Source organism: Parasteatoda tepidariorum, chromosome X1 (genome assembly GCF_043381705.1).
Source record: "Parasteatoda tepidariorum isolate YZ-2023 chromosome X1, CAS_Ptep_4.0, whole genome shotgun sequence".
Lineage (NCBI taxonomy): Eukaryota > Metazoa > Arthropoda > Arachnida > Araneae > Theridiidae > Parasteatoda > Parasteatoda tepidariorum.
Genome location: NC_092214.1, coordinates 28,490,399 through 28,516,618, shown reverse-complemented (window position 1 = coordinate 28,516,618; position 26,220 = coordinate 28,490,399). Strand labels below are relative to the sequence as shown.

Here is a 26,220-nt window from a genome sequence, read left to right as displayed (position 1 = left end):
ATTTATAAAATTTATAGAAAAAAATTTCTTTTATCCACTAAAATGCTTTTTTTTTTTCACTAACCCAAAAAAGAATATATATTGAAAAATTACATATACACATTTTTTGCACATAGAAAATCCTCATCGCAAAAAAAAAAGAGGATTTTTAAAGCTGTGTAATCTACAGCAATAACTCACGACAAAATTGCACAAATCAGCTGTGCTAAAAAAGTGGTTATTTAAATATACAGTTAGAGACTCCCCATGTATAAAATTAAAACTGTATCAAAAACAAAGATTTTCCTTAAAAAAAAAAAAAAAAAAAAAAAAAAAAAAAAAAAAAAAAAAAAAAACAGTATTGATAACTGATAAATTTATTGGAAAAATGATCGTCAAATAGAGAACACTCATGTACATGCCTTGAATTTCCCATGTAATAATATCAAGATTTGAAAAAATCATGTGAAAATTAGCAGCAATAACAGCAAAAAAAAAACCCAATTAAAATTCAGTATGGATTTAGCACAAATCTAGCATCAAAAGTAGTTATTGTAGGCACGTTAAGTTGGCATACACAATTCAAATGTCTCGTTTTCTAATAATATTGTATGAAAATATTCGGGATTTAAAAAAGCATGTGGAACAGGATTTTTTAGACAAATTATCATTAAAAACTTTATGAATACTTTTATCTAGATGGCATCCTTAAAAAGATTTTAAACTATCTCTGAATAATCAGCAATGCAAATTATCAACATTTAGTAATTTTGATAAAAAAAAATTAAGGGTATTCAGATTTTCTAGACTAAGTTTTAATCACATTGCTTAAGATTCATATACACTGCAAAGCATCAAACCAAAACATCTACTTTAACAAAGACTAAACACATTCCTACTAGCATTTTATAAGCCAATACAGTGACTTCAACAAGGATCTGCAGATTAAAGACTTCATTTTGGCCAGAGACCTGGTTTGCACATGAAAAGTGAAGCATTTTGAACCTCATGAAGGGAAGCAGAATTTAAGTTTTTAAATGGAGACATGCTATTATAAAGTGGAGCAGTTGGCTTGTCTATTTTTACAAACTTCTTTCAGGTATAGACATAGCTTTTAACTTCTTAAAAACAAAAATAGGAACACAAAGCATGATGTCATTGAAGGGTAATCGTAACATAAAGTGAAAACCCCTGAAAATTTTACTTGCAAAGAATTGATATCAATTTACAAACATGTTTCATATTTAAAATAATTTTTTGAACTAACATTTTTAATTAAATTACTTACTAATGAAGAATATATCTTTTAATAACTACTCCAAGAAAAAACTTACTTCTTGCAAGAATAGCGATATTGGATTTTAAAACCGCGTGAATATGAAACATGATTCATATTTTTTAGATTGCCTGAATACAAATCTGAGTTTTCAAATCCGAAAATCTATGTTTGGTATTACAATGGCGAGAATACAAATGACAACATTGGATTTTAAAAACGCTTCAACACAAATTGCGGTATTGGACTTTAAAGTCGCAACAATTTGAATAGAGATATTGGGTTTTAAAAAAGCACAAATACAAAACATGATATTGGATTTTTTAAATTGCGTGAATAGGAATCAAGATGTTTAAATCCCGTTAATACGAATTGCAATGCGCAACTTTCAAATCCGGTAAATACGGAAAGCGGTGATTGACTCTAAGACCGTGTGAATAAGAATCGTGATATTAGAGGATTACAAGTATTTAAAATGGCAAAAGTTTGACAAACGAAAACAATAAAATTGACAGAAACGTCTAGTTAAAAGGATTAAGCAAAAGTTTCACAATTGCATTGCATTATAAGTTTCTCATTCGAAGAAGTTCGAGAAGCGTTTGTCTTGAGATAAGCAGAGTTTTACGATATTCATAGAAAAGTTATATGCCCTGCTTCTAGTTTTCAGACCCATCTCGAGCTGAAAGAAAGTCAGTATAAGGAGTGAAAAGGTGCTTTAATACCAAAAATTCAGAACATTTTGCTCTAAAATTGTATTTTCGGAGCAAGGCTAAAAAATCTGAACAAATACGATTTAATCAGAACAGTGTCCAATATCTAAACTCGTGATTTTTAATATCTTATTTAATATGTAAAAAATTAAAGAAAAGCAGTTTAAAAAAATAATGTTAAGTATAAAATATTCTTGTTAATCAATACAGAGAAATTAACAGCTGAAAGGTTTAGAAATAAGACGAACGGACAGACAGATAAAAAACAGACTTTGCAAACAGTATAACTGATTTTTGAAATTAGAAAATAAAGATGAAAGTAAGACAAAATTATTTAAACACTATATAATACTAAGTAAAATATTTTAAATTTGTTAAATACCCTGAAGTCTTCAACAGTCTTAAATCTTTGGAGAGTTGCCTTTAGAACTGGATCAACTTTAAGTGTATCCTTTTGGCCAGAATATTCAAGGAATGCCCAAAATTTTTCAAGACCATATAAATAGCCTATAAAATGTAAAATAATAAGTTGTTGATAAATACTATAAATCAACAAGTTGGTGTCGAACCTATCATTCCCAGTTCGGATGAAAAATTGGCATTTATGTTTCTAGATCTGCCAAATTAAGTAAAGAGGAAACTTAATACTCTATTAGCAAGAATGCTTTATATAATGAGGATAATCACTGTGGCTGAATAATGAGAAAATCATGATTGGACAAAAATTTAGCTTCACACTTGCATCTCTAACAAGGGAAACTAGGGAAGTGTGACGCCAATTTTGAAATAAACTAGTGGGATGTATGCCTTATGAGGAATAATTTTGGGGGGCAACATTCGTTTCGGCCCATAGAAGGTCCTGTCAGAGATAAAAAATAATTCGATATTTAGAAAAATTGGTATTTTATTACTTCAATGCAGACTATTAGTTATTGTAATTATCTCATACTCTAATTAATTTTGTGGTACTTCCACGTACTATATAATGCATCTTTATTGTCAAAATTGGTTTCGAAAATTTTATATATCTGTAGTTTTCAGAAAAACCTGTTAGGTTAATTAAAAAAAGAAAAAAAAAATATTATCAAATTAAAAAAAAAAATTTTTTTCAAAAATTTTTCTAAATTAATTGGAGTATGTAATAGCAAATCAATTAATGAATAATTAATAAATAAATTGGAGTATGAGACAATTACAATAACTAATAGTCTGCATTAAAGTAATAAAATACCGATTTATCTACGTATCAAATTATTTTTTTATCTCTCACAGGACCTTCCACGGGCCGAAACGAATGTTGCCGCCAAAATTATTCCTCATAAGGCATACAACCCACTAGTTCATTTCAAAATTGGAGAGTCACACTTCCCTAGTTTCCCCTGTAAGTGATAATTAAAAATTGTCTTGGTAGATATTCTGTAAAAATGTTAAGAATTAAAGAATTAAATTTAAACTGCAAATCAATACTAATTATACCACCCTTGGTAAACAGAATATGTGCAATTTCCCCATTCTCCACAATTTTCCCTTCTATGTTAACATGTTTTTGGCAAATCCTGTTTTTCTCTCCTCACAACAGTATATTCCATCTGATTATATTATTGAAATGTACTGCTATCGAGGAAAAAGATTTTCCAACACTTGGTTACAGAGAGGGAAAAAACTTAAAGAGTGGGGAAATCCCATAGCCTTGAGACCATTTAATTTACAAACAGTATTATAATAAATAAGTTAAATTATTCAAAATATAACATTTACTTATTAACACTAGATTGATCAAGGAAGTCATTATGACTGCTTTTTCATTTGCAAAAAATGTACAAATAATAATGCATAATTTTTTCTTCCAGGTGAAGTAAATTTTTTTTATTGTTAATATTTACTAATAATTTGTTATATAACAAACTTATTTTGATAAGCAAAGAAAGAATTTTTCTGGAAATTCGGTCCATTTCTAAAGAAATCAGATTCAGTAAGTAGCTAGTTGATCTGAAAATTAGTTCAATAGAGCTTTATACACAACAGAATATCTTTTTTTCTTTTAAGCTTCTCAAAGAAAACTTAATTGTAACACATAAATAATGCCAGTTTGTGTGAATAACACTAAATTTTATTTTAGTCTAAACTATTGCAACTGTATAATCACATATTTAAATCAAATAAACATGAAACATTTAAAATCGATAACAAGAAAAAACCAAATTTTTTTTGATTCTTTCAGAGGTAGAAAGTCCTATTTATGGAATAATCAGGACTTCGGCAAGTCCGAAAATTTCTCTTTCTCTCTCTGAATAATAGTCTTTAAAGTAGACACCAAAACTCAAGTTTTTCAATAAAAAAAAAATGGTGATAATCAAGGTTAATTTTACACAGCGCTTTCCCATAGGTTGAATGGCATAATAATCTAAAATAAAGAATCAAATTAATAAATAAAGTTTGTCTGCTGGTGTACTTTTGAAACACTTAATATTCTGTTTCATTAATATTTATAGTTTATTCTTCTCCCTTATTTTTTTAAAACTGCTCTTGTTTTTTCAACAACTTTTTTTATGGGCTTATTAAAAGGCAAAATAAATGTTATTTTGCTTTGAACAAATTTTTTTACTAATACTTATATTAAACAGATCCAGAATGTAAAAATAGAATTAAAAAAAAAAAGGAAAGCAGTTTTGTTGATGTTTATTGTTAAAAAGCGCCCGGAAAATAGATGCTTTCAGTAAATGGAGATTTGGACACAGGACTTTGTACAGTATCTGTTCTTTTTGATGTTATATAATCAAGCATGTCTGCATTAGACATTTAGAATAAATAGAAAATAGAGCAGCTTTGCCAAATTATTTTTTGTGAGAAAACATTGCATAGGTGCTGTTATGCATACCTTCTAACAATGGCCATCCAGTCATTGGTAGTACTCAACCACAAAACTGGGTTACACACAACAGTTAATATGATCATATTAAAACTACAAAAAAGTGCATCTTAACAGAAACCTATTATGAATAACTAAATGTATATGAAAGTAATATCCAATAAATATCATAAGGTACATGAAATCCATAAAGCATATTATGGTACAAAATTAGATTAAATGCTTTATTTTATTTATTTTAAAAACTTAAAACATTTCAGAATACCTACAATGAGCAGCAGAGAATTATGTATTTAAATTCATTACTTAAATAGAAAATTCAACCACTTTTATTTGAGAAAGGGATAAAAGCTAAGCATAGAAATATAAAACAGGATTTCCTGGGAGTTGTCCAGTTTGACCATTGAATGAAAAATTTCTGCCTTGCATGCCCCTTAAACTAATTTTGAGACTCAATATAGCACAAAAAAGAAAAAAAGGCTTATTCACACCAAATTTTTTGTAAATCCACACAGTGATCGGATCACATTTTTGACAGCAATTAATTGTTCATGGTTGTTTTCCTGTGGTTTTTCTCATTTTGATAAATTTCATACGAAATTAGAAAATGCAAATTTTGAATTTGAGATATCACTTTTTTGGGAACTTTCTTATTCTTTTTTCAGCTCACTTCATATGGTTTTTCAAACTCCGATATTTTTAATATAAACAATGTTCCACCTTCGAATTTCAGTTACCATTTTGATAATTTTTTCTTTTAAACCTTTTTTGCTCCTTTCATAGTTTTCAAATCCGGATATTTTGAATGAAATGCTACTATGACATTCATATTTGAGTTCCATTATTGACATATGAAAAATAATTTTTATTGCTGAATGACAGTTTTTCCCACAGTAATTAATTATTATGTTTGACTATTTATGTGTAGCTTTTCGAATTTCAATATATTTAATGCACTACAAGTTATCCCTTTTTGATGTGTATGATTCCATCGCAACTCACATTGTTGGATGATAGTCTTTCCAGTTGTTATACAAATGATTGACATATAAATACTTTCTCTGAATAAAAATAATTTTTTTTTAAGGATTTGGAATCCAGATTTCTAAAGGTATGGTGTTCTGGAAGATAGCCCAATGGTATTTTTACTTTTTTGTTATTTCTCTAAGCCAATTGGGCACATTAGTATCTTAGCAGACATTCATAAGACTTTATTAACATTTCAAATGTGAAAATGCATACTCTTTAGGCAACATGTTCCGAAAATATAAACATTAAAAAAGTACTTCACAAAAAATACCTTAGCAGATTTTTTCAAATTATAGATATAAATGACATAGTTTAAAAATTTTAATACATGTCTCAAGTTTAAATTATTTACGAAAATGCATCTGCAAAAAGTCATTTCAGCTAAAAAGGCTCATTTACCCCAGTCTGTCTCAGGAAAGACTGCATATTTGCTAAAATTATAAATCATATATTGTCTCAATAAAAATTGCCCTGAATATGTGTTTATTACCCAATTTGTTAGTTATATCAACTAGAGTATAAATATAATTAACAAATGTTTATGCAATGAACAAAATTAAGAATGTATATTGCGATAATTTTTCCCCCAAGCATAATTCAAATTTTTGACAGAAAATTGAAAAAATATTACCCCAAGACTAAAATATAAATATACATATATAAAACAACAACTCAAGAATAGTATTCGCAGACTTTTGAGAAGAACTACAAGTAATAATCTAGATTTAAAAGCAGTGTTATTTGAGAGCAATAGTATTAAGTAAATAAAATGAATAAAGTCATAAACAATAGTAATAAGTAAATAATAGTATTCAGTTGATTAAATAAAAAAGTAAATCTGTAGAACAAAATGAACATTTAAATTAAAAGCCCCAAAACTAAAATAGTAAAAGTAATCACCATTTTGTAAATCTTTTAGTGTTTCATTTTGGAAATCCTCGAACAAATCTTCTCTGAAATGTTTTTCCAGGCCATAGCTGAAAAATCTAAATAAGCACTCCAGACCATATCTGCAAAGAGAAACAACATAGGTATAAAATTTGTTTCACAAAATAAGCTATAAAATAAAAGAACCTGTAATACAGGTCACCCTGCATTACCAAGAAGGAAAAAAAAATTAACCTTTCATTTAACTTTTTTAATAAAGAGCAATCACCTTAAATTGCATATTCATTTCAAAATAGGAATGAAGATATTTGAAGAAAAAAACAAAACAAAAACATTAACTATAAAACCTACATTTAGTTTTAAAATCCTAACACGAAGTTAATTTTATGTAAAAGAGGCATTTTCCCCTCTGTTAATGCAGGAAAATATGGAATAACAAGGGGGGAAAAAACATAGCCAGACTTTTCAACAAAAGAAGCACCCAAAATATATTTTTAATCACTTTCCAAAAATAAAAAAAAAATAAAAAATCAATCATAATTAAGATCTGTGCAGTAATAAAAATATTTTTTCTATCGTTTAAAGTTCTTTATTTATAACATAAAATCAATAAAATTCAAAAAACTTTACACTATCATTATAAAATAACAAGTTTCTGACAAATTAAGCACTTTAAAAACGTTATGCACCTTGCAATTATAGATAAGCAATGTGTTTTAAATTCTGCAAATTTCACAAATAAAAGAAATATCAGATGAGTAAAATACACACCATAACTTGCAATAAAAAGTTAATTTACCGATATTGCAGATTGGCATCTTCTGTAGCCAATTTGCGAAATTCTGTATACATTTTGCGATTGAAATGATCTCTTAAGAAAAATGACCAGAACCGGAAAAGAGTATTCATTTCTTGGGATTGTCCAATACCCAAAACTTTTCTTTCTATGAGAGAAATCGATACATTAAACATATTGAAGAATAACAAATGCTGATATAGTTAAAATAAAAAATATTATAGAATATAAGAGGCACTTATTATCACAGTTATCTTGCCATTTACATGCACTCAGTATAATTGAACTTGAGATTGATATAGATATGTCAGGTACTGTTTCTTATGCATCTTTTTTTCCTTCATTTAATTGAATGAGACTAATATGAACCAAAAGGGCTAATATTTTAACAGTTGAAAATTTTTTTTGTTGTACAAAATGTACTATTTCTAAATTGTATTGATTATGAAGAAAACACTTATAACTATTGCCCTGTTACGGTTGGGTATAGAATAAAAAATGAAAAGTTGCAAAAATGTTAACAATTTAGAAAGAAAAAAAACTAAAAATTAATTAATGGCCGGGTGAAACATATAGTTAGTACATTTTTTGAAGTGGTGTCGCAAAACTTTTATAACCCATAATGAATAGTAAATTTTCTTCAAAAATAAGTTCCAGAAGATAACAAGTATATTCTAAAAAAACATACCTTCTTCTCCATAGAAGCTCCCTGAGTCTAGGATGAAACAAACAGAAAAAAACCTTGGCTAGTGAAAATGAATTAGTCCAGTTCTTTTTTTGAAAAAATCTTTGTTGTTTTATTGGATAAGAACATGTTAAAAATCATCATATTGAGGTCCTAAAAATGTGGTAACTAGTGATAACTGGAACAGGAGTCCGGACTTATTCTTGACACGGAAAAGCTGCCGACATTCTTTTTGAGATTTTTTTTTGAAGAGATTAACAAGCGGGAGATATCCCGATCATGAAGTTAGAAAATGACTGTGAANAAAGATTTTTTTCAAAAAAAGAACTGGACTAATTCATTTTCACTAGCCAAGGTTTTTTTTCTGTTTGTTTCATCCTAGACTCAGAGAGCTTCTATGGAGAAGGTATGTTTTTTTAGAATATACTTGTTATCTTCTGGAACTTGTTTTTTGAAGAAGAAAATTTACTATTCCTTATGGGTTATAAAAGTTTTGCGACACCACTTCAAAAAATGTACTAACTATATGTTCACCCGGCCATTAATTTTTAGTTTTTTTTCTTTCGAAATTGTTATCATTTTTTGCAACTTTTCATTTTTTATTCTTTACCCAACCGTAACAGGGCAACTATAATATGTTATAAACTAGAATTTTACCTCATTCACTTAAACAGAAAAATTTTCATCGCCAAAATGTACCTCATATATTCAAATAGCAAAGTAAAAAGTGTAGATAAGTCATGTACAAAATAGTACTTTTTATAAAGAAAAACACTCGAAACTTATGAACAATTTGGTCTATTGACTCCTGTATAGTTTCATTCAATTCAGTGAAAAAATATATAGGTAACAAAACTTCGAAAATATTTATCTGATCGTCTCATGATTGACTTCATTTGAAAAAGCATGAAAAAATATATAAGAAACAATGCCTTACTTACATGATGCAGAAGAAATTAAATTCCCTCAAAATCACTCCCATTTCTCAAAAAGGAGAAAACATACAGGAGAGTAGAGGAGTTTTAAGGTATCATTTATGAGGACAAAGTTTTCGATGAAAAAACCTTGGGTATTAATTTTCAGAAGAAAAAAGTATAATTTTACTGGACTATCCAGTCATTGCATAGCCCTTCATATGCATATTATAAAAATAGTATGAACTTTCTGCAAATAGAGGAAATTTATTCAGTTATGTCTTTCTTAATAGACCGAGCATGGTTTCTTTTTCATTTTACAGCGTAGTAAAAATAACTGCTAATTATCTTTAAAACCAAAATGTAAATATTCGCCTCACTTCCACCTCATTAGACACCAAAAGAAATCATTTTACCCTCTTGTTTATCGCAACGAAACAAGCAGTATTAATTTCACAATAGTGAACGTTTATCGTGTTAAAGAAGATTGATCTAAGCAGATGTTTACTCAATTGATGCAATTTAAAAGATGCAGCTTAAAAGAACATATCATTGCAACATTTTAAAAAATTTGTATCTTTATGTGTTATATCACTTCATTCACAAGAAAGAACAAGGATTATTTATTTGCTGAATGTGTAAGATCTAACATTAAGATCATTGTTTACATCTAATCTGAAATACATGACTTGATCTATTTTTTATAAATTATTATAAAAATTCAAAATTTTGTGCCAGAGAGTCATAATTATATGGACACAAATACTACCATAAAAATAGTTTAAGAGATAATTTTAAGACAGTAAAATAATCTAAATTACCTTTAACACAGCGGGATCTGTATTTATGATATGAATCTTGAGTAAAGCCATTATCCTTCAGCAAAGCGTGACTTGGATGCTCAAACGCAGGTAAAAATTGTGGAGCACTACCATAACTACTAGGTGACATGACAGTTTCACTATTGTGAAAAGAACAAAAACAATACCAGTTATTAAAAAAATTCATATCAAAAGTTCTTACTTAAAATATACCAGGTTAAACATGGCAAATTTTTAAATAAATTTTAATACATTTTAAAACAGAAAATAAATAGGCATTTATACAACACCAATTTATTAAAATACATGTAATAACAAATACATTCAATGTTTAGTAATAAATCAAGTCACCTGTAATAAAATTATACAATACGACACATAAGTCTACAAACCTGGTAGAATTGGTTCTAGACCGGGAGGGATGTTCTTTTATGTCCATGACCCAACCAACATGCTGGCCCATAGCATCACTATTGCTTCTCATTTTTTGAAACCGTTGTCGCTAAATGTAAAAACATAAGCACAATATAGTAATATATTTAAATGTAATCAATAAACAATCAAAAACTTATGATAGTTTTATTGCCCTTAATACCACCCATGGCACAACATAATTTTTATGAAAATTTTACTTTTTATATGTATACATATTAAGGAAAAAAAAAATTCAAATATTTTTTATTTTTCAATAACTTTAAACTCAAAGGAAGGTAGTTTAACATCAAATTTTAAAACAAATTTTTTCAAAAAAAAATAATATATATATTTTATAGTTAACACAGTCTAAACACTTGCTAATTAGTAAACCAATCAACAGCTGGAATTTAATTCAGGTAACAAAAAATTTGATAATTTATTATGAACATAAATTAACTAGCAGAGTCGAGAATTATAATGTATGGATGCGCAAATTCAATATACGTCACAACAAGGAGGAAAACCCCTGATCAAATATTGACAGTTGAAACAAAACTGTTTCTAACTCGATAATTAAAAACAGCATACTTTCTGCTCCACAGCGGAAGTTGCGCTTGTAAAGGCAAAGGTGCAACTGCCAAAGCTCCACCCATTTTTGGAAAATTGTCGGAAACTTGATTTGGAGAAAAAAAAGCAGATTTTTTAAAATTATTTCTGAACAATGGAAGTATCCAAATTTGGTTTTATAGAACTTTTATCACAGAGAAAGTAACAATTTAGGATGTCAGTGTTTTGCAAAAGCCATTATAAATGAAAGCAAAAAATCAATACTAACCGCAGTTTCAACAGGCATATTTCGAATAACTGGATAGAATCGAGATTGTGGGCCATTAGGAAAAGGCCACTTGCCAGGCAATTGATTATCCATAACTGGAATTGCTGGAGCTTGTGAGGAATGAGGCATAGATCCATAATACAGTCCATTACCTTGAAATCTTGTCTACATAAGAAAAAGTTATAAGTTCAATTTCTCTTATTATTTTATTCCAAACAAACACAAAAGTACTTTAAATGGAAACAGTTTAACTTTACATAAATTTATCGTAAGAATAGAACAAAACTACTTCACTAAAAATTTTTTTCTTCATTTTTTTTAAATGGCAAAAACATGGGTAACAAACTAATTTGAAATATTAAATGAATAAAATATCTTATTTTTGTATTAAAAGATAAAAAAAAGGGGCAATGAAGTAATTATTGTGACATATTTACAACTTAGAATATAACAACGCAATTCCAGATTTTTTTATTTGGAAACATAAGCTGCTTGTAACTTGCATCAGAAACGTTGTGATTATATACTGATGACCTTTCTTTGATGGAAGTATTCCATTGTTAGGTCATAGCTCAAGTACTTGCAAAACTGTATTCTTAATGGCAAATGCCACATTGACATATGTTTTACTAACTTATGGTGAGGAACATATTTTTTTTATTTGGGCAAGTTTACATACTATTTCTCACAGGCCATCCATGACAAAAATATACTGGTAGAATGAGAACAGGAACTTCTTGCCCAAAACTTACTCAACTATTTAGGGGGTTATTGATCATGTGCAAGTCGCATGTTTCTTTATGGAGATCTTAAGTTTTTTCTGGCATATATTTTACTTCTATGCTAAAAATTTAGCATTTACTGGTGGCTCATCACTTCCTTTCAATAACAATTTATTAATCAATTATGATCATCTTTTCAGATTTTTAACTAAAATTAGTGATTTTTTTCCCAATCAAAAGTGACTAAGTGTCTAATGAAAAGAAAGCGAAGTTTATGGAAAATAGTGCTGTGGTGGAAACCCTGTTAATGTTATGTTAGGTCTTAAAATTTGTAGAACTATTCCCCGTTGTCATGAGATCGTTCGACTGATAAAGTAGAAACATCATCAAATCAAGCATGGATATTTATACATGTTAAAAAGATAAATAACAGAATCACTAACTTATAACTGCTATTACAAAGGTGCATAGTTAAATAGTTTATTTTCTAAAAATATTTTGCTTTAGTGTACTTACATCACCATGGAATCGGTTCATTAAGTCCTGTTCATAGATGTGTAGACCATCATTTATAGTTGCAGCGATTTCTTGGTTCATCACATAGGCAGGAAAAGACTGCTTGATGGAACGATCATGTTTACGGTTAGATGTACTTTGGGTAACAATAATGAGTTTATTGACATCTTGGTCACTTAGCTCATAGTCAGTTTTTTTGGAACTAGAAGATCTAAAGATGAATATAAAATAAAATTGTTTAGTTTCCTAGTAATAATTTCTTTCATAGTTATAATTTATTCAATCATACCACATTCAACCCTCTGAGCATTACACTTTGAGGATTAAATGGTTACGTAAATTTGCATAACATTGGTCATCAACATTAATAGTATGTGAAACTTAGATTTCTTTTATCCTGCAAAATTCTCTTCTGCTGTTTTCCAGAATTTTTTTTTACAGACATGTGATAACTGGAATAGGAATTTAAAAAATCCTAGAAACTCTATGGTTAGTTTGATTTTCAAATGAAAATTTTCTAATATGTAGACAAAATTATATATATATATANAGGTTATATATATATATATATATATATATATGTAACATAAGAAGCTTCAATTAATCTCTTTATGTTAGTACTTTTCGTAATTTATTATTCAAAACGAAACGCTTTCTCACACTTTTAACATTAGAAAGACTGAAATTTAGTATATACTTATATTGCCCAAAAGCAGTTAAAATGACTGGATTGTAAAAGAATAAATAATGTGTAAAGAAATTTGTTTAAAATTGATTTTTAATAATTTTTAATATTATTTACAGTTATATAACAAGTTATTAGTAAAATTTTGTACAAGTTATATCTTGTACAAAATTCTAAGTAATTGAGTCATTATATACATCATTGTTTTTCTAATTGAACTTAAAAGCAGTCAAAATGACTTACTAAGGCAATCTAGTGTTAAATTCACATCCTGTCTCTTAATCTATTTTTGGTTCAAGTATGCATTAATTAAAAGTAAGACACTTTTCCCTTTACTGTTTGTGGGACTCATGTGACCTATTTAATTTAATAAACCAATTACAATTAATAAGATTTCCCTTATTTCCTAAAAAGAGACATTTTACAGATTTTCTTTACAAGATTTTCCCTAATTTTAATTGAGCAGCACTATGATTTTGTGTCACTCTCATTTTCCATCATCACATAATGATAAAATAAAATTTAATTTACTCTTATTAAAATCCTGTGTCTGTTTGTCTTGCTCGCACGACTGCCACCATCATATATATATATATATATATATATATATATACATACACATAAAAAGAAAACATTTATAAAAGTTAAAGTAAGAATATATTACTTTTTCTAAATTTTTTTTCCTCATTTGTGTAATTTGGGATTAAAGCATTGAAATACATACTATTGTTCAAAAATATTAGGATTTTAAAATTCATGAACTTCAGTTAAGAAACGCTCAAGTGTACCTTAAACCTGTTAGTGGAAATAAGGTTTACCATAACTTTAAAAAAATTGATTGAAAAAAATTTATGTAATCTTTCATCAAAAAATAAATATTAAAATGCGTGATTCGAATTTCACTCACATTAATATCTTATAAAAATATGTAGATGTATATCAGTGTTGCCAGGTGCTGATAACCGTTTACCTCCAGATAGCGTTGTAAAATCCCCTAAAAATTTAAAGAAAACCCCAAAATATTTAACTTAATGTATAAGTATTAAAAAATAGTACAAAAGTAAAATAATGTACAGAAAACGTTGCTTTAATACTTTTAAATATTTTATTATCAACAAATTAATAATGTGCTGCTAATTAAAAAAAAGGATGAACAATTGTACTATTAATTTACTTTTAAACTGCTTTTCGTGTTCCCAATCTTTCTTGTACTTTTGTACGTACTTCTTTTTTTTTCTTTATCCTTCTGCATTATTTTTAAACCATGCACATTAAAAATTTTAAATAATTTGAATTCAAATTCACCAAACGTACAGGTTGATCGAGCAGAGTAATAACTTACTACATTCAACAAAGGGGTTAAGTTCTAAAATTAAATCTTAATCTTTTCGTTTTGGTTAAACATTGATTTTCATATTACCATCTCACACATTCAGTTATAAAATTTGATATTAGAACGTAACCAAAATTAAACTAGTAAAATTCACAAATAACCCTAAAACAAACTCCTAAAAACATATTTCCCTAAAATACCCACTGAAAATAAAAAATCCCCCTAAATTTAGGGGGGAAACCCCTAATCTGGCAACACTGATATATATATAAAAAATTCTAATAATTGTCGCAAAAAGAGCCTCTACTGCAAGCTGGTTTACTATGGAATCTGTACAAATCGAATGCTTATATAAATTAAAATGAATAAAAAAAAAATCAAATGCTTTAAGCATTTGAAACATATCGAATGCAGTTTCCAAGTCGTATATTTTTGAAATGACGAAGTTTTTAATCAAGTAATATTTAAGCACTCGAGTTTCTTTGGACAATTTATTTGATAGAAACATTTGCAAAAAAAAAAAAAAAAAAAAAAAAAAAAAAAAAAAAAAAATGAAGAGTTAAACAACAAATGGAATTATGATGGAATCGAATAAGTCAAAAAGCGAATACTCTATTCAAATTTCACATGCTGTAATAATGTGCAAAATATCAATTATTTTGATTAAATTCATTTCATTGAATTTTGAAAAGGTTGGTAACTATGCTGCATTAACTATATAATTTTTTTGTTATAGATCAGAATTAGTAATAAAACACCCATTGGCAGAATGCATCATACTATTTTACGATGATCAAATAAAAATATTAATCTTATGTCATATTTAAAATGTTGATTATAAAAAAATAAAACAAAAAGGTTTATTTTGGATCAAATGCTCCTTCAAATGTTCACAATTTTGGAATTTCTTTTAATGTCATCAATTTTACACGTATATTTTTACCATAGCTTGAGTAATTTAAGCCCAAGCTAGTCATCAGAATTGCTCTTTGTCTCATGTTCTTGAAATTAAGCCAAAGTTGCATTTTACCCTTACAAATTTACATTAAAAAATTACTATAGTGTTAAAGGAAAAAATTCCCTAAAAAAGGGAGGTTTGTTGGAGAGAGAGGGATAAACTTAGTGTAAACAAAATTTTATGACAGTTTCAAAATTTAAATTTTTGATTTACAGAAATCTAACATTATTAAAAGTTACTGACTTTTATTTAAGGTTCTAGAGCAGGGGTTTCTAACTGGCGGCCCGCGACCTAGAGTATATTAGTTGTCATTTTTTTGCTTACAATTTTTGTAGAAAATATATATGGGTTAAGAAAATATTTATTCAAATACAAAAACAATCGTGTATGTTGCTCTTTTTTATTTAATTTTTCCGTATTTTACGAATATAATTTAGCATGTCCGCATCTGATATTTCCTCGAAGAAGTTATCAGATTTAACTTTTTGAAACCACTCATTTTGGACAAAAATATTTACACACACATTTGTAAATTTAAAATATAAGTATCTATTCTCTGGTGGTTGCAGCAGACAAACCTCAATTTTCTCATTAAATATTTTGTGTGCTACTATGTAAGTTTTAATACCAACCTTTTTAAAGTTTTATACCTAACAATTTGATATCTGTTGCACATTAATTGTTTAATAGCTGCACATTAAAGTTATTGTAGCCCGAATCATTTAATATGCAGTTTGATATTTTTAAAAATCTACTTCTTATTTTAATTTGTAATTCAATAGTTTTGTTTTGTACAGCTTGGTAAAAATCTGACAGAAATATTTAATGTTCCTTCAAACATAAAAGAGTCCTGTATAAAATTTTGATAAAGTTGCGGCCCGCCATTTGTGTTTTTAATTGTGGCCCCCGGCCTCATGTAAGTTGGAAACCCCTGTTTTAGAGTATCAAAAGTGCCTTTTTCTCTTTCGTTATTCAAGAAAAGCAATCTTTTGAAAACAAATATGCAATAAATGTTTTGTTTATTTTTGCAATCCAAATCAATCTTTCTGCAACAACTTTGTAATGTTATGCAATAATGTCACCGTGATTCTGCCACAGGGCCTCACACCAAAAAGCAAGTTCTACTCACACTATTCAATGGAAAAAAAGTACTCAGCAAAGAAATTTTTTTATATGATTGACCAAGGGGTAAATAATTGGAGGGTTTAAGAATATTATTATTAAGAATATTACCCAGCTTCAGCAGTTTTACTAGCTTCTTCCAGATCTTCATCAAACTTGAAATCTAAATCATCAGTATCAGAGGCTTTAATACTCTCTTCTTTAATATTCTGTCCAAACAAAAGAAAAAAAAATTTAACTTATGCGACCCTGGTATCACTTTTTCTGCAAGAAAATATTTTTATACGGCTTCCTTCAATCAATTAAGTTATGTTATGAGGCTTAAGCAAAACCATTAAAATTATTATTGCAAAAACTTCAAACACATCCCAATTTCATGCAAATAACCAGCACAAAAAATCTTAGTACATCAGGAAAAATAGTAAGTTTAGGTATTACAAAAAAAAAGTTTTTGCTTTCTTTTTGCAAAATAAAGTGCCCAATATTAATGTAATTTATTCTTGGAAGAAATCTATAACTACACATTAAACTGTGCAAAAGCTATTGATATTACAATTAATTATGACACGATAAAAGCTTCTTGTATGTTTTTTTTTTAAAAGAAAAATCCAAGCAGACTTATGTAAATTTAATAATGCAAAATAGAGACAAAAACATACCATCATAGGAGGGTTTGATTTTCCTCTAAATCGTCCTTCCTTTCTACTTCCATTTTTAGAAATACTCTTCTGAATAGCTTCTGTAGTCTTCGTAACATCCAATTCATCAGAAGAATCTGTCGCTACAATAAATAATTCATTCACAATCAAAATGTAATAATTCTGCAAAACTTATACGACTTGTGAAGTAAGTGTATTTTTAATGATACGAAAAGTTATTTCATCTAAATGACATACTCTGATTAGTATATTGTATAGATTACTAATTCAGGCTGCGTAGCCAAATTATTCAACAAAAAATAAGCACTTTTCAAGCACTCAAAAGATATTTTAAGCACTTAAGTATCATAATTGGGCAGAGTGGGAAAGTTTTTGACAATTGACGGTTTTATCTTGTTTCGACCATGTCAAAAAAAAAAAAAAAAACTTTTGGCATTGTTTTTGACAATTGCTAAAAATCATGAAGTTTTGAATAATATAGCGTTTTCATACAATATGGCGGACTGACAATAAGTTGAAATAGATTGGGGGTGAATGAATTGTGAAAACTTGGAATAGAAAAATGTGAACTCTGTCTTTTTGCATAATTCGCAGCTAAAATCAACATGGTAAAGGAAAAATCTCATTTTGAAAAAGGGAAAATTTAGCACTTTTTAAAGACACCCAATGAAAAAAGCACCTTTATGGGCTTTTAAAAAACAAAAATAGACACTTTTAAAAAACGCTACGCACTTGCAATTTCTAAGTGTATTTTGGATATCCAGGTAATACAATGCAATGAAAATAAAAAAAAAAATAATTTAGCAGCATTTGCAGTAGTAGTTAAATAAAACATTTAATAATGAAAAAGAAAAGTCTTACTTAAACTGACAAATTTAAAATAGTCATTTACAAAGCACAACTTTATTGTTGAGGTATTTATTAATTTCGATTTTATGATGAAAGATAACAATTAGTAAAAATATAAATATTAATGAGTAATATTGCTGAAAAAAGTTTCATATTTAAATCTATCATTTTAATATAATTCACAATGCCTGGTGGTGTTATCATAGCATGTGATATACAACATTGTGGGAAGTGTGATCATACTAAAAATAAAATAAAAACGAAAAGAACAAGAAGTATTGCTACAGCCGTTTTCTTCTCCATTTTTCTTCTTTTTTATGTTTGTTTTCCATATGGTTCCTTACATTAATTGCGATAGTTTTCATTTTATCTTACCACTAGAAATTAAAAATATATCCATATATATAAAAGAAATAAAATTTTAAATATTTAAGGACACAATTTGAGAACCTGAAATCACATGATCGTATCATCATTAATAATATTAAGGTATTAAAATTTAATATTCAGTATTGTCATTACAGGCTTTAAATATAATAGCTGTGATGGGTGTCACTGTTTTGAGCACTTTCTGTTTTAGAGATATTTGTTATTATTTCTTTGATTTTATTTTACTCACAAGCAACAAAGATTTATCATGTTATTGAGTTTTGTAATCTAGAAGATAAAGTATTCATCATTTAAGAACATTAATAGATTCATGAACTATAGCAGGTTATAACCATTAGATTAAGTTTAACATATTTCTAGCTGGCACTCTTAATGATGATAATAAATAAGAATTTATTAAAACCTTAAAGTTCAAAAAAAAAAATATATGCAATTTATTTTTTTCATACTTGAAAAGAAGCTCCCTTACAAAATTTTTTATTCTCATAAAAATATGCAAAACATTGCGAATTATTAGGCTGTTTTTCAAAGCCTCGTCCTATTTTAAACAAAAATTTCATGGTGAATAATATGCTATTTTTATATTACATAAGTGCTAGGCTTTAGGTCTATCTCTAGACAGTGCCCTCTAACTGATGATGTAAATAGCACAAAACTACGATATAAAGAAAAGTCATAATCATTTTAATTATCCCACCAGTCCAGTTTTGAAACTTTATGCAAAAATTGAAATTATAAACTTAAAGATTTTCATCTCCTTGAAAAAATTTCTAGCTAGGCTTGTAATTTTTTTCTAAAAAAGTTTTATAATTTTAAGAGTATTTAAAATTTTCAATACCTCTAAAGCATTTTTAAATATCAAATTAGAAACAAAATATTAAAGTGTTTTGTCACCATTGAAGTCCAGTAGATTCCTTTTTAAAAAAAAATAGCATACATGATTAAAATGTAAAGCTTTAACCTCAGTTTATTGCACTTAATGTGGATTCTTTATTTTCACAAGGAAAAAAAAAAAAAAANAACTAAAAAAAAAAAAAAAAAAAAACTTTAGCCGATTTTCTTCAGGGAGATAGAATTAAGATTAAAGCTTTCAGTTAAGTTTAAGGCCCAATTTTATTCCCTTGGAAAAAGATTTCCACAAAATTGTTCGTTTCGTTAGCTGTGATTTAATGTGTATAGTCAGAAAAAAGTAAATTACCATCATTAGACTTCCCAGATAATGAAGGCACAATCATAGGACCATCACTATGAAATTCAGCAGATAGTGCATCATGTATAGGCCACTGATGAGGATTGACCAAAGTTCGCACTAATGCGCCTCTTTCTGGGCATTCTTTAAGTTCAAGCAGATCACTAGCACTGATTGCCTGAATTACAAAAAGAAATAGTACTTAGATAATGGTCAATATTTAAAAATCATGTAAATACAATACTAGAAAATGCCAAATCAAAATAGATTATCGACCAAATCACCATTCGTTACATCCTTAGTTTTTAACTTTGGAAGGATGATACTGAAAATCTGGAATTTCGAGGAACACCCAGAACATGGGTGCAAGTTGGAAAAAAGGCCAAGACTGAAAATTTTTTGACTGAAATACCTAACATACACAATACCCCCTCGACATATGCAAACTATCTAAGAAAGCTTTACCATAATACATTAAGTTTAAATACTGTACAAAAAATATTTATTCATCTGTCTTTTGATAAAATAACAACAGGATATAAGAAAGTAGACCAATAACGTAGACCTAAAAAATATTTTTAAGGGCAGAAAAAAAATTTCCGATCTCCGTCTTCGAGTCGGTCTTGTTTCCGTTTTACTTCCGCACGCGGACATTTTCGAAAGGCGGAAGACTTGCACCCATGACCCAGAATATAGTCACCCCTGCTTTATTTTTTAAAAAAATTATAAAAACAACTTCACATCAATTTAAAAGGCAAAGCACAAAATTTGGAAACAAAAATCTATCAAAGAGTTAAGTAATCAATTTAAAAAAAAAAAAAAAAAAAACAACCTTTCATTTCTTAATCTGTAGACTCACAGATAATTATAATATTTCTTAGAAGATTATTAAGTGTTTTTGACAGATTAATCTGAAAGGCACTACCTTTCACATCAGGTTTTGGTCAATGAAAGTCTGTTTTGTGGTTTTTTTTTTATTTAAAAAATCAGGATACATAATTGTAAAAATAAAGAAAAGAAGATACCCAGAAGCTGGTAGAGTATTAAATGCTAAATTAAGTAAGAATGTAATTGTCATAAAAAAATTATTTGTAACTAGCATAGTGTATTTTTTTCCACAACCAATTCTTTTTGACCACAAAGGTGTTCTAAAGAGTTTCTTTCATGTTTCATTATTTTTGTATCAATGCGTTTTTAACTTATAATTTTGTTAGAGTATGGCCATTGGTGACAAATTACTTTTCTTAAGAATGGCATAGCATGGTTGCTTCCGACTTTAGTACATTAAACTGTTCTTTCATCATAATCAAAATCAGAATGCAATGACAAGTTTATGCATTAACAAGTATAAGAATGATACTTAATTATATTCTTCCACTATGAAGATTTATTTGTCAGACAATTAAAAAAAAATATTTTAAATAGTCAAAAGACTTACTTCGAGCACTTTACTTATATCTTGGGTTTGTGCTTGAACTCTATGAAAACTTGCTATTAGTGCAATTGGTATATATCCTTCACTGCTCATGCGCCTCCTCATAAAAAAATCCTTTTGTAAATTTTCTTCACTGAAGTAATATTCTCTGAAAAGATATGCCAGAACCCTAAGCATTAGCATATAGAAAGTCCAAGTATCTTTGATAAAATACATATATAAACTATAAAATATTTAAAATCTCTGAATGTTAAGTTATATTTCTACAAATGCTTTATAATAAAACTATGGAAACATATTACAAAGCAGTTTCACTTTTAAGTTCACATAACAAAAGCTGATTGATATGTGCCTGGATTCCAAAATAGAAATAACTTAAACTTTTTATTCAATCAATATAAATTCCAACTAGTAAGTAAGATAGGAAATTTTTTGGGAATTGAAACAAATGCTGATGACAAAGCACCTTTTATTGCATTAAGCAAAACTTATTTTTCGTGGAACAAAAATAAACTAATTCTAGTAAAATAATAAAAATTTGAGTTTTTATGAAAAGTTTAGAATTAACCAGACATTTTTCAATACTTCAAAAACTAATTGGCCAATTAAGCATAAAACATAGAAAGGACAGATTATAAATACACATACACACATATATATATAAATAATTCGGGAAAATCATCTTAATCTACTAAAATGAAACAGTATCTACCTCACATGGCATCTACTTAACTGGAACACCATGAAACTATAATCGTTGTAAATATGACAATACTACTATTATGTCAGGTGTTAGAGAAGTCACTCCAACACAATACTATAAAAACATAGAGTTTCTATAATAGACAAAAGTTACTAATCTTTAAATTTTGTTACAGTTAAAGATAGCTGAAGCAGAAATTTTAACGGTTTTTACATTTTTTTAAGCCTCTACCAAAACTTAAAAACATAATGATTAGTCTATACCATTCTCACCTTCATATAAGTAAAAATTATTTATATGCGGTAAGACGAAATCCTTTTTACTCCAAATAAATAAAACAATAATAAAGTAACAGTCTGCTATTAAAGAACAATACTTTAATTTTCTGGTTTGCAGTCAATCTTTCATAATTTTTTTAAGCCGCCCACAATCCACATTACGTCTACAATACAGGTTCACCATGTGCGATAGTAAAATCCATATCACATGTAATGCAATAGACATGATTTTCAAATATTTTTAAGCATTTTAAAATTGAAAATTCTTTTGTATAATCATCTTCAAAAACTTGGGTTTTTTTTCAGATGACATTTTAAAAATGTTTAAGCTTTGAAATGCTTTTAATGATCAACCAATGCTATGTAAACAACACATGATAAAAATAAACTTGGAGAGTTATAAATTTTTTAGTCACTTACGCTACAATGGTAGTGTTTAAGCAACATTCTGACTGCCACGTCATAAACTAACACATCAACTTCAACTAAGACGAGACACATTCTCACCGTTATGCTTCAAGCAAATGCAGTGATTTCAACATGAAAACGCATTAAGTGGGAAGAGATTTCTGCTTTTGTATCAGTTAGCGTATGGAAAATGGAGTATTATTAACTTTGTGCAGTAAGACTTTGAAACTGAGAAACTCCGCTCAAAGCAGAGCAGTTGGTATGTCTGCATACAATATTCATTTAACATTCAAAGGAAAAGTTATTATATGATCTAAATGAAATAATTTAGTGTAAGAAAAAAATAGAGAATAACAAAGAAAAAAATGTGAAAAATTTTTGATATCAATATTTTTACAATAGTAGATCAAAATTCTTCTGCAAGATGAGAAATATAAAACAATTTTAAACCACTAAGTCTAAATAAGAGTAAAGAACAAGATTAAAAATAAGTTCATCTAGAACAGGGGTGGCGAACCTTTATACACCAACGTGCCATTTTTTCTAAAAAAATTGTTCGATGAGGTCATAGACGTGCCGTCAAATAATTTTGACTTCATGATTATTGGGAAAATAATACTAAATACTATCAACTCAAAGCTCTTTATTTACATTGAAAAGAAAATTTTTTGCAATGTCTGTTATACGCGTAATTCAACTTAAAGTAACATCAGTGTGACTTCTATTGTTGCAGATTAGATGACAAATAACTTATACTATTAGGTTGTAAGATGATAGTTTAAACGGGACTGTTATTTTTTTTTTTTTGCTAGTTATTTATTGTTAGTTTGTTTTTTATGGTTATTAATTGATTTTTTTAGCATTAATTGTTAATTTTTTATTAAGAATTGTTAATTATTTTGTGTGTTTTTTGTGAATTTTAATTTAATTGTTACATATGTTTCATAGTGTAATAACATTTGTGTAATAACAAATGTGATCGGTCGCGTGCCCGAAATATTGTGTCGGGTGCCATTGGTTCGCCATCCCTGATCTAGAACAATGAACCTATTAATCAATTACAAAGCATTTAAAAGACAAATGAAAAGAATATTACTAGTTAAAAATCAGTAAAGGCTGTTTTGAATTTTCTTGATTGACAATAGGTAAAAATTTTTCAGTTAAAAAATGAAGCAGATTTTTGAAAAGTTAATGCCCTAATAATGACATTCCCAGGAAAATGTTATAAATATACATAACTAAAAGTTCTTTTCATTCAGAACTTAATATAGATAAAAAATTTTATTGTAGGAAGACCAATATTGAAATTTAGAAAAAACAGACATTAAAAAAAAATTATGTACCAACAACTCTAAAATAATTACATTTGCTTTTTCAGTGAATCTTTCAGGGCCTCATCTCCCATGGAAAAGCCATTCCAATAGTAAGGATAATATGGATAATAAGCAATGTCAGAGGGTAAGAAATTATTTATATCTTGATAATCATTGAATCCAGGTGCATCTTGAGAGTATGCTAAAATAAAAAGATAATATAAAAATGGGAAGAGAAACATTTTGCAATAATTGAAAAATAAAAGGTTAGGTAGAAATACTGAATAACTTATCAGAATTATTCCCTTTTTCATTTTATAAAAAACAGCTTTAATCAGAACTAGCTTTCATATTTAACATGCATAAAGAGGTAACATTTATAATTATATATTGGGCACTATCATGAACATACTCACTTAGCTATAAAAAAGTGTTAGTGACACTGTGAATAGTTTAGTGACATTGAACATAGAAATAATTTATTTCCAGTTCTCCTATAATCACTAGCTATACCTTTAATTGGGCATTGAAAATAAAATAACAAATTTGGAATGATTCAAGTTGATCACTATTATGAAATCGATTGGATTGCCCCCCTTTCTTGCTAGTACTTACTACATGCTAAAATTAACTGTAAGAATATCAGAATTACAACCACACTAGTTCACAGCAGAAAACACTTTTAGAAGCATATGTTTATATTGAAACAATGAAGACAAATATTTTATGAAATTTTCTAAAAAAAAAAATGGAAACAGCTTTTTGTTTACAAATATTTTAAAAAATTAACTAATTTTGTTACTATTATAAATAGGCAAAAAGCATTTAGTTGATATTTATTTATCCATATACTTTGAAACAAAGCACTATTAAGCCAGAAATATGCACAAAACTTTTCTTTAAAAGGAACTTAAAAGCACCTTAAGCCCCTGATTTAATGGCAACGTAATTTAATTCCAACTTTTTTCAATTCTGTAGCCACTTAGTGAAATTATAGCAAAAAATTAGAATTGCTGAAAATTTAAAAAAAGTAATAAAAAAAAAGAGACTACATTATGAATTCATATTAAAAAAGAGACAAACTTACCTCTACGTCTTAATTTAAAATCTCCAGCATATCCACGACCTTTTCGTCCTCTCGGTCTTTGGCTGCTTTTCTCCTTTCGAGAATCTTGAAAGATATTTAGAATTAAAAATAATGACCAATTCTATTGCAATCTGAATATAAACAGAATTTTAGAAAATTTTACCTGATTGCTTTTTAGAATCACCATCTTTTTTTTTCTGCTCTCCGTTGCTGAGAGAAGCATCTTCTTTTTGGGAAAAAGCTTTTCCATTCCGAGTATTTTTCCTTTTGTCTGTTTTTACTGGTTCTACATCCAAAGGAACCCATTTCTGCTTAGAGCCTAAAATTATACATTTTAATTGAAAGTAATGCTGCTTGTTCAACATCATTATTTAAATTTAAATACTAAAGACGGAGATGTTTTTTCTGACAGCTCTTATTTTTTGAGAAATATAAGATTTATAATACAGATAATTTACTAAGAAAAAATTAATTTTTATACTCACATAAACATTTCTTTGATTGTAATTTGAAACATTCCGTATTTTGTTTTGTAGAAGGGTGGTTTGTCTTTTTTTTTTTTTTACTGATTTTTTAGCTGCATTCTCATTAAGTCTATGCTTATTTGAAGGAAAAGAATTTATACCCTTTACAGGTACTGTACTTTATTTCTTCACTGACTTTTCATTGATATTCACTTCAGTTGAAAGAGAAGGAACATTTTTCTCAAAAGAAATGAATTTTTGATTTGAGGAATGTGGTTGCTTGACGCACTTCTTTTTAAAACCGCATTATTCTTGTAATTTAAGTATGCTGATTTTACACAGGTTTCTATCGATTGGCTCATGCAGAAAATAGTCCTTGCGAAAAAAACTCAACTGCTGTTTCTTTCTTGGCTGTAAATTTATACTTGACAGTTTGAATAACGTCGAACGATTCTACATTCAACCTATTGGACCCCGTTGCTATAATAGAGCTCATAATGCCAAAACTGAACTCCACTTTGGGTCCATGAAAGCAGGTAAGCAGAGCACATGCCATGTTTGACAAAAGTGGAAATCTTGTAGAATTTTCTATTTCTATTCACCAGTTATCTATAGACTCATTTTGTTCAGGCTGCAACATGGTAGCATTGGGCTTCCAGGTCATATGCCTCCTTTAACTGGCAACTAATGTTAGTAGTGTAGATCTTTCCAGAGGTAGATCTTTCACGAATTTCAAAGAGAGAGTGTTGCCTACAAGAAGGATCAATGGCTGAAACTGCATTTAATAGCAAGTTATCTAATGGCATCTTTTGTTGAAATGTTTTTGAACAAGTCAGATATGCTTTTAAAACATTCCTTTTGAACATCTCTACAGTCTACATCGGAGACCT

At 28.1% G+C, this 26,220-nt stretch overlaps 1 protein-coding gene across 5 annotated transcripts in view; it reads right to left on the bottom strand.

The window, feature by feature from the left end:
• The window catches only part of LOC107446658 (La related protein), a 49,419-nt gene that overhangs the window by 7,166 nt on the left and 16,033 nt on the right, over positions 1-26,220 (bottom strand). For 4 of the 5 annotated variants that reach the window (XM_016061352.3, XM_016061354.3, XM_016061353.3 and 1 more), the window contains 14 exons: positions 25,030-25,185; positions 24,867-24,950; positions 23,831-23,981; positions 21,081-21,225; positions 19,652-19,820; positions 17,215-17,336; positions 16,667-16,764; positions 12,458-12,668; positions 11,220-11,384; positions 10,360-10,469; positions 9,968-10,107; positions 7,551-7,695; positions 6,764-6,873; positions 2,348-2,472 (listed from right to left, as the gene is read on the bottom strand). In XM_016061352.3, the coding sequence (XP_015916838.2) occupies positions 2,348-2,472; positions 6,764-6,873; positions 7,551-7,695; positions 9,968-10,107; positions 10,360-10,469; positions 11,220-11,384; positions 12,458-12,668; positions 16,667-16,764; positions 17,215-17,336; positions 19,652-19,820; positions 21,081-21,225; positions 23,831-23,981; positions 24,867-24,950; positions 25,030-25,185 (1,931 nt within the window). The remainder of the gene's footprint in view (positions 1-2,347; positions 2,473-6,763; positions 6,874-7,550; positions 7,696-9,967; positions 10,108-10,359; positions 10,470-11,219; positions 11,385-12,457; positions 12,669-16,666; positions 16,765-17,214; positions 17,337-19,651; positions 19,821-21,080; positions 21,226-23,830; positions 23,982-24,866; positions 24,951-25,029; positions 25,186-26,220) is intronic. The other variant, XM_016061355.3, reaches the window with a different exon arrangement.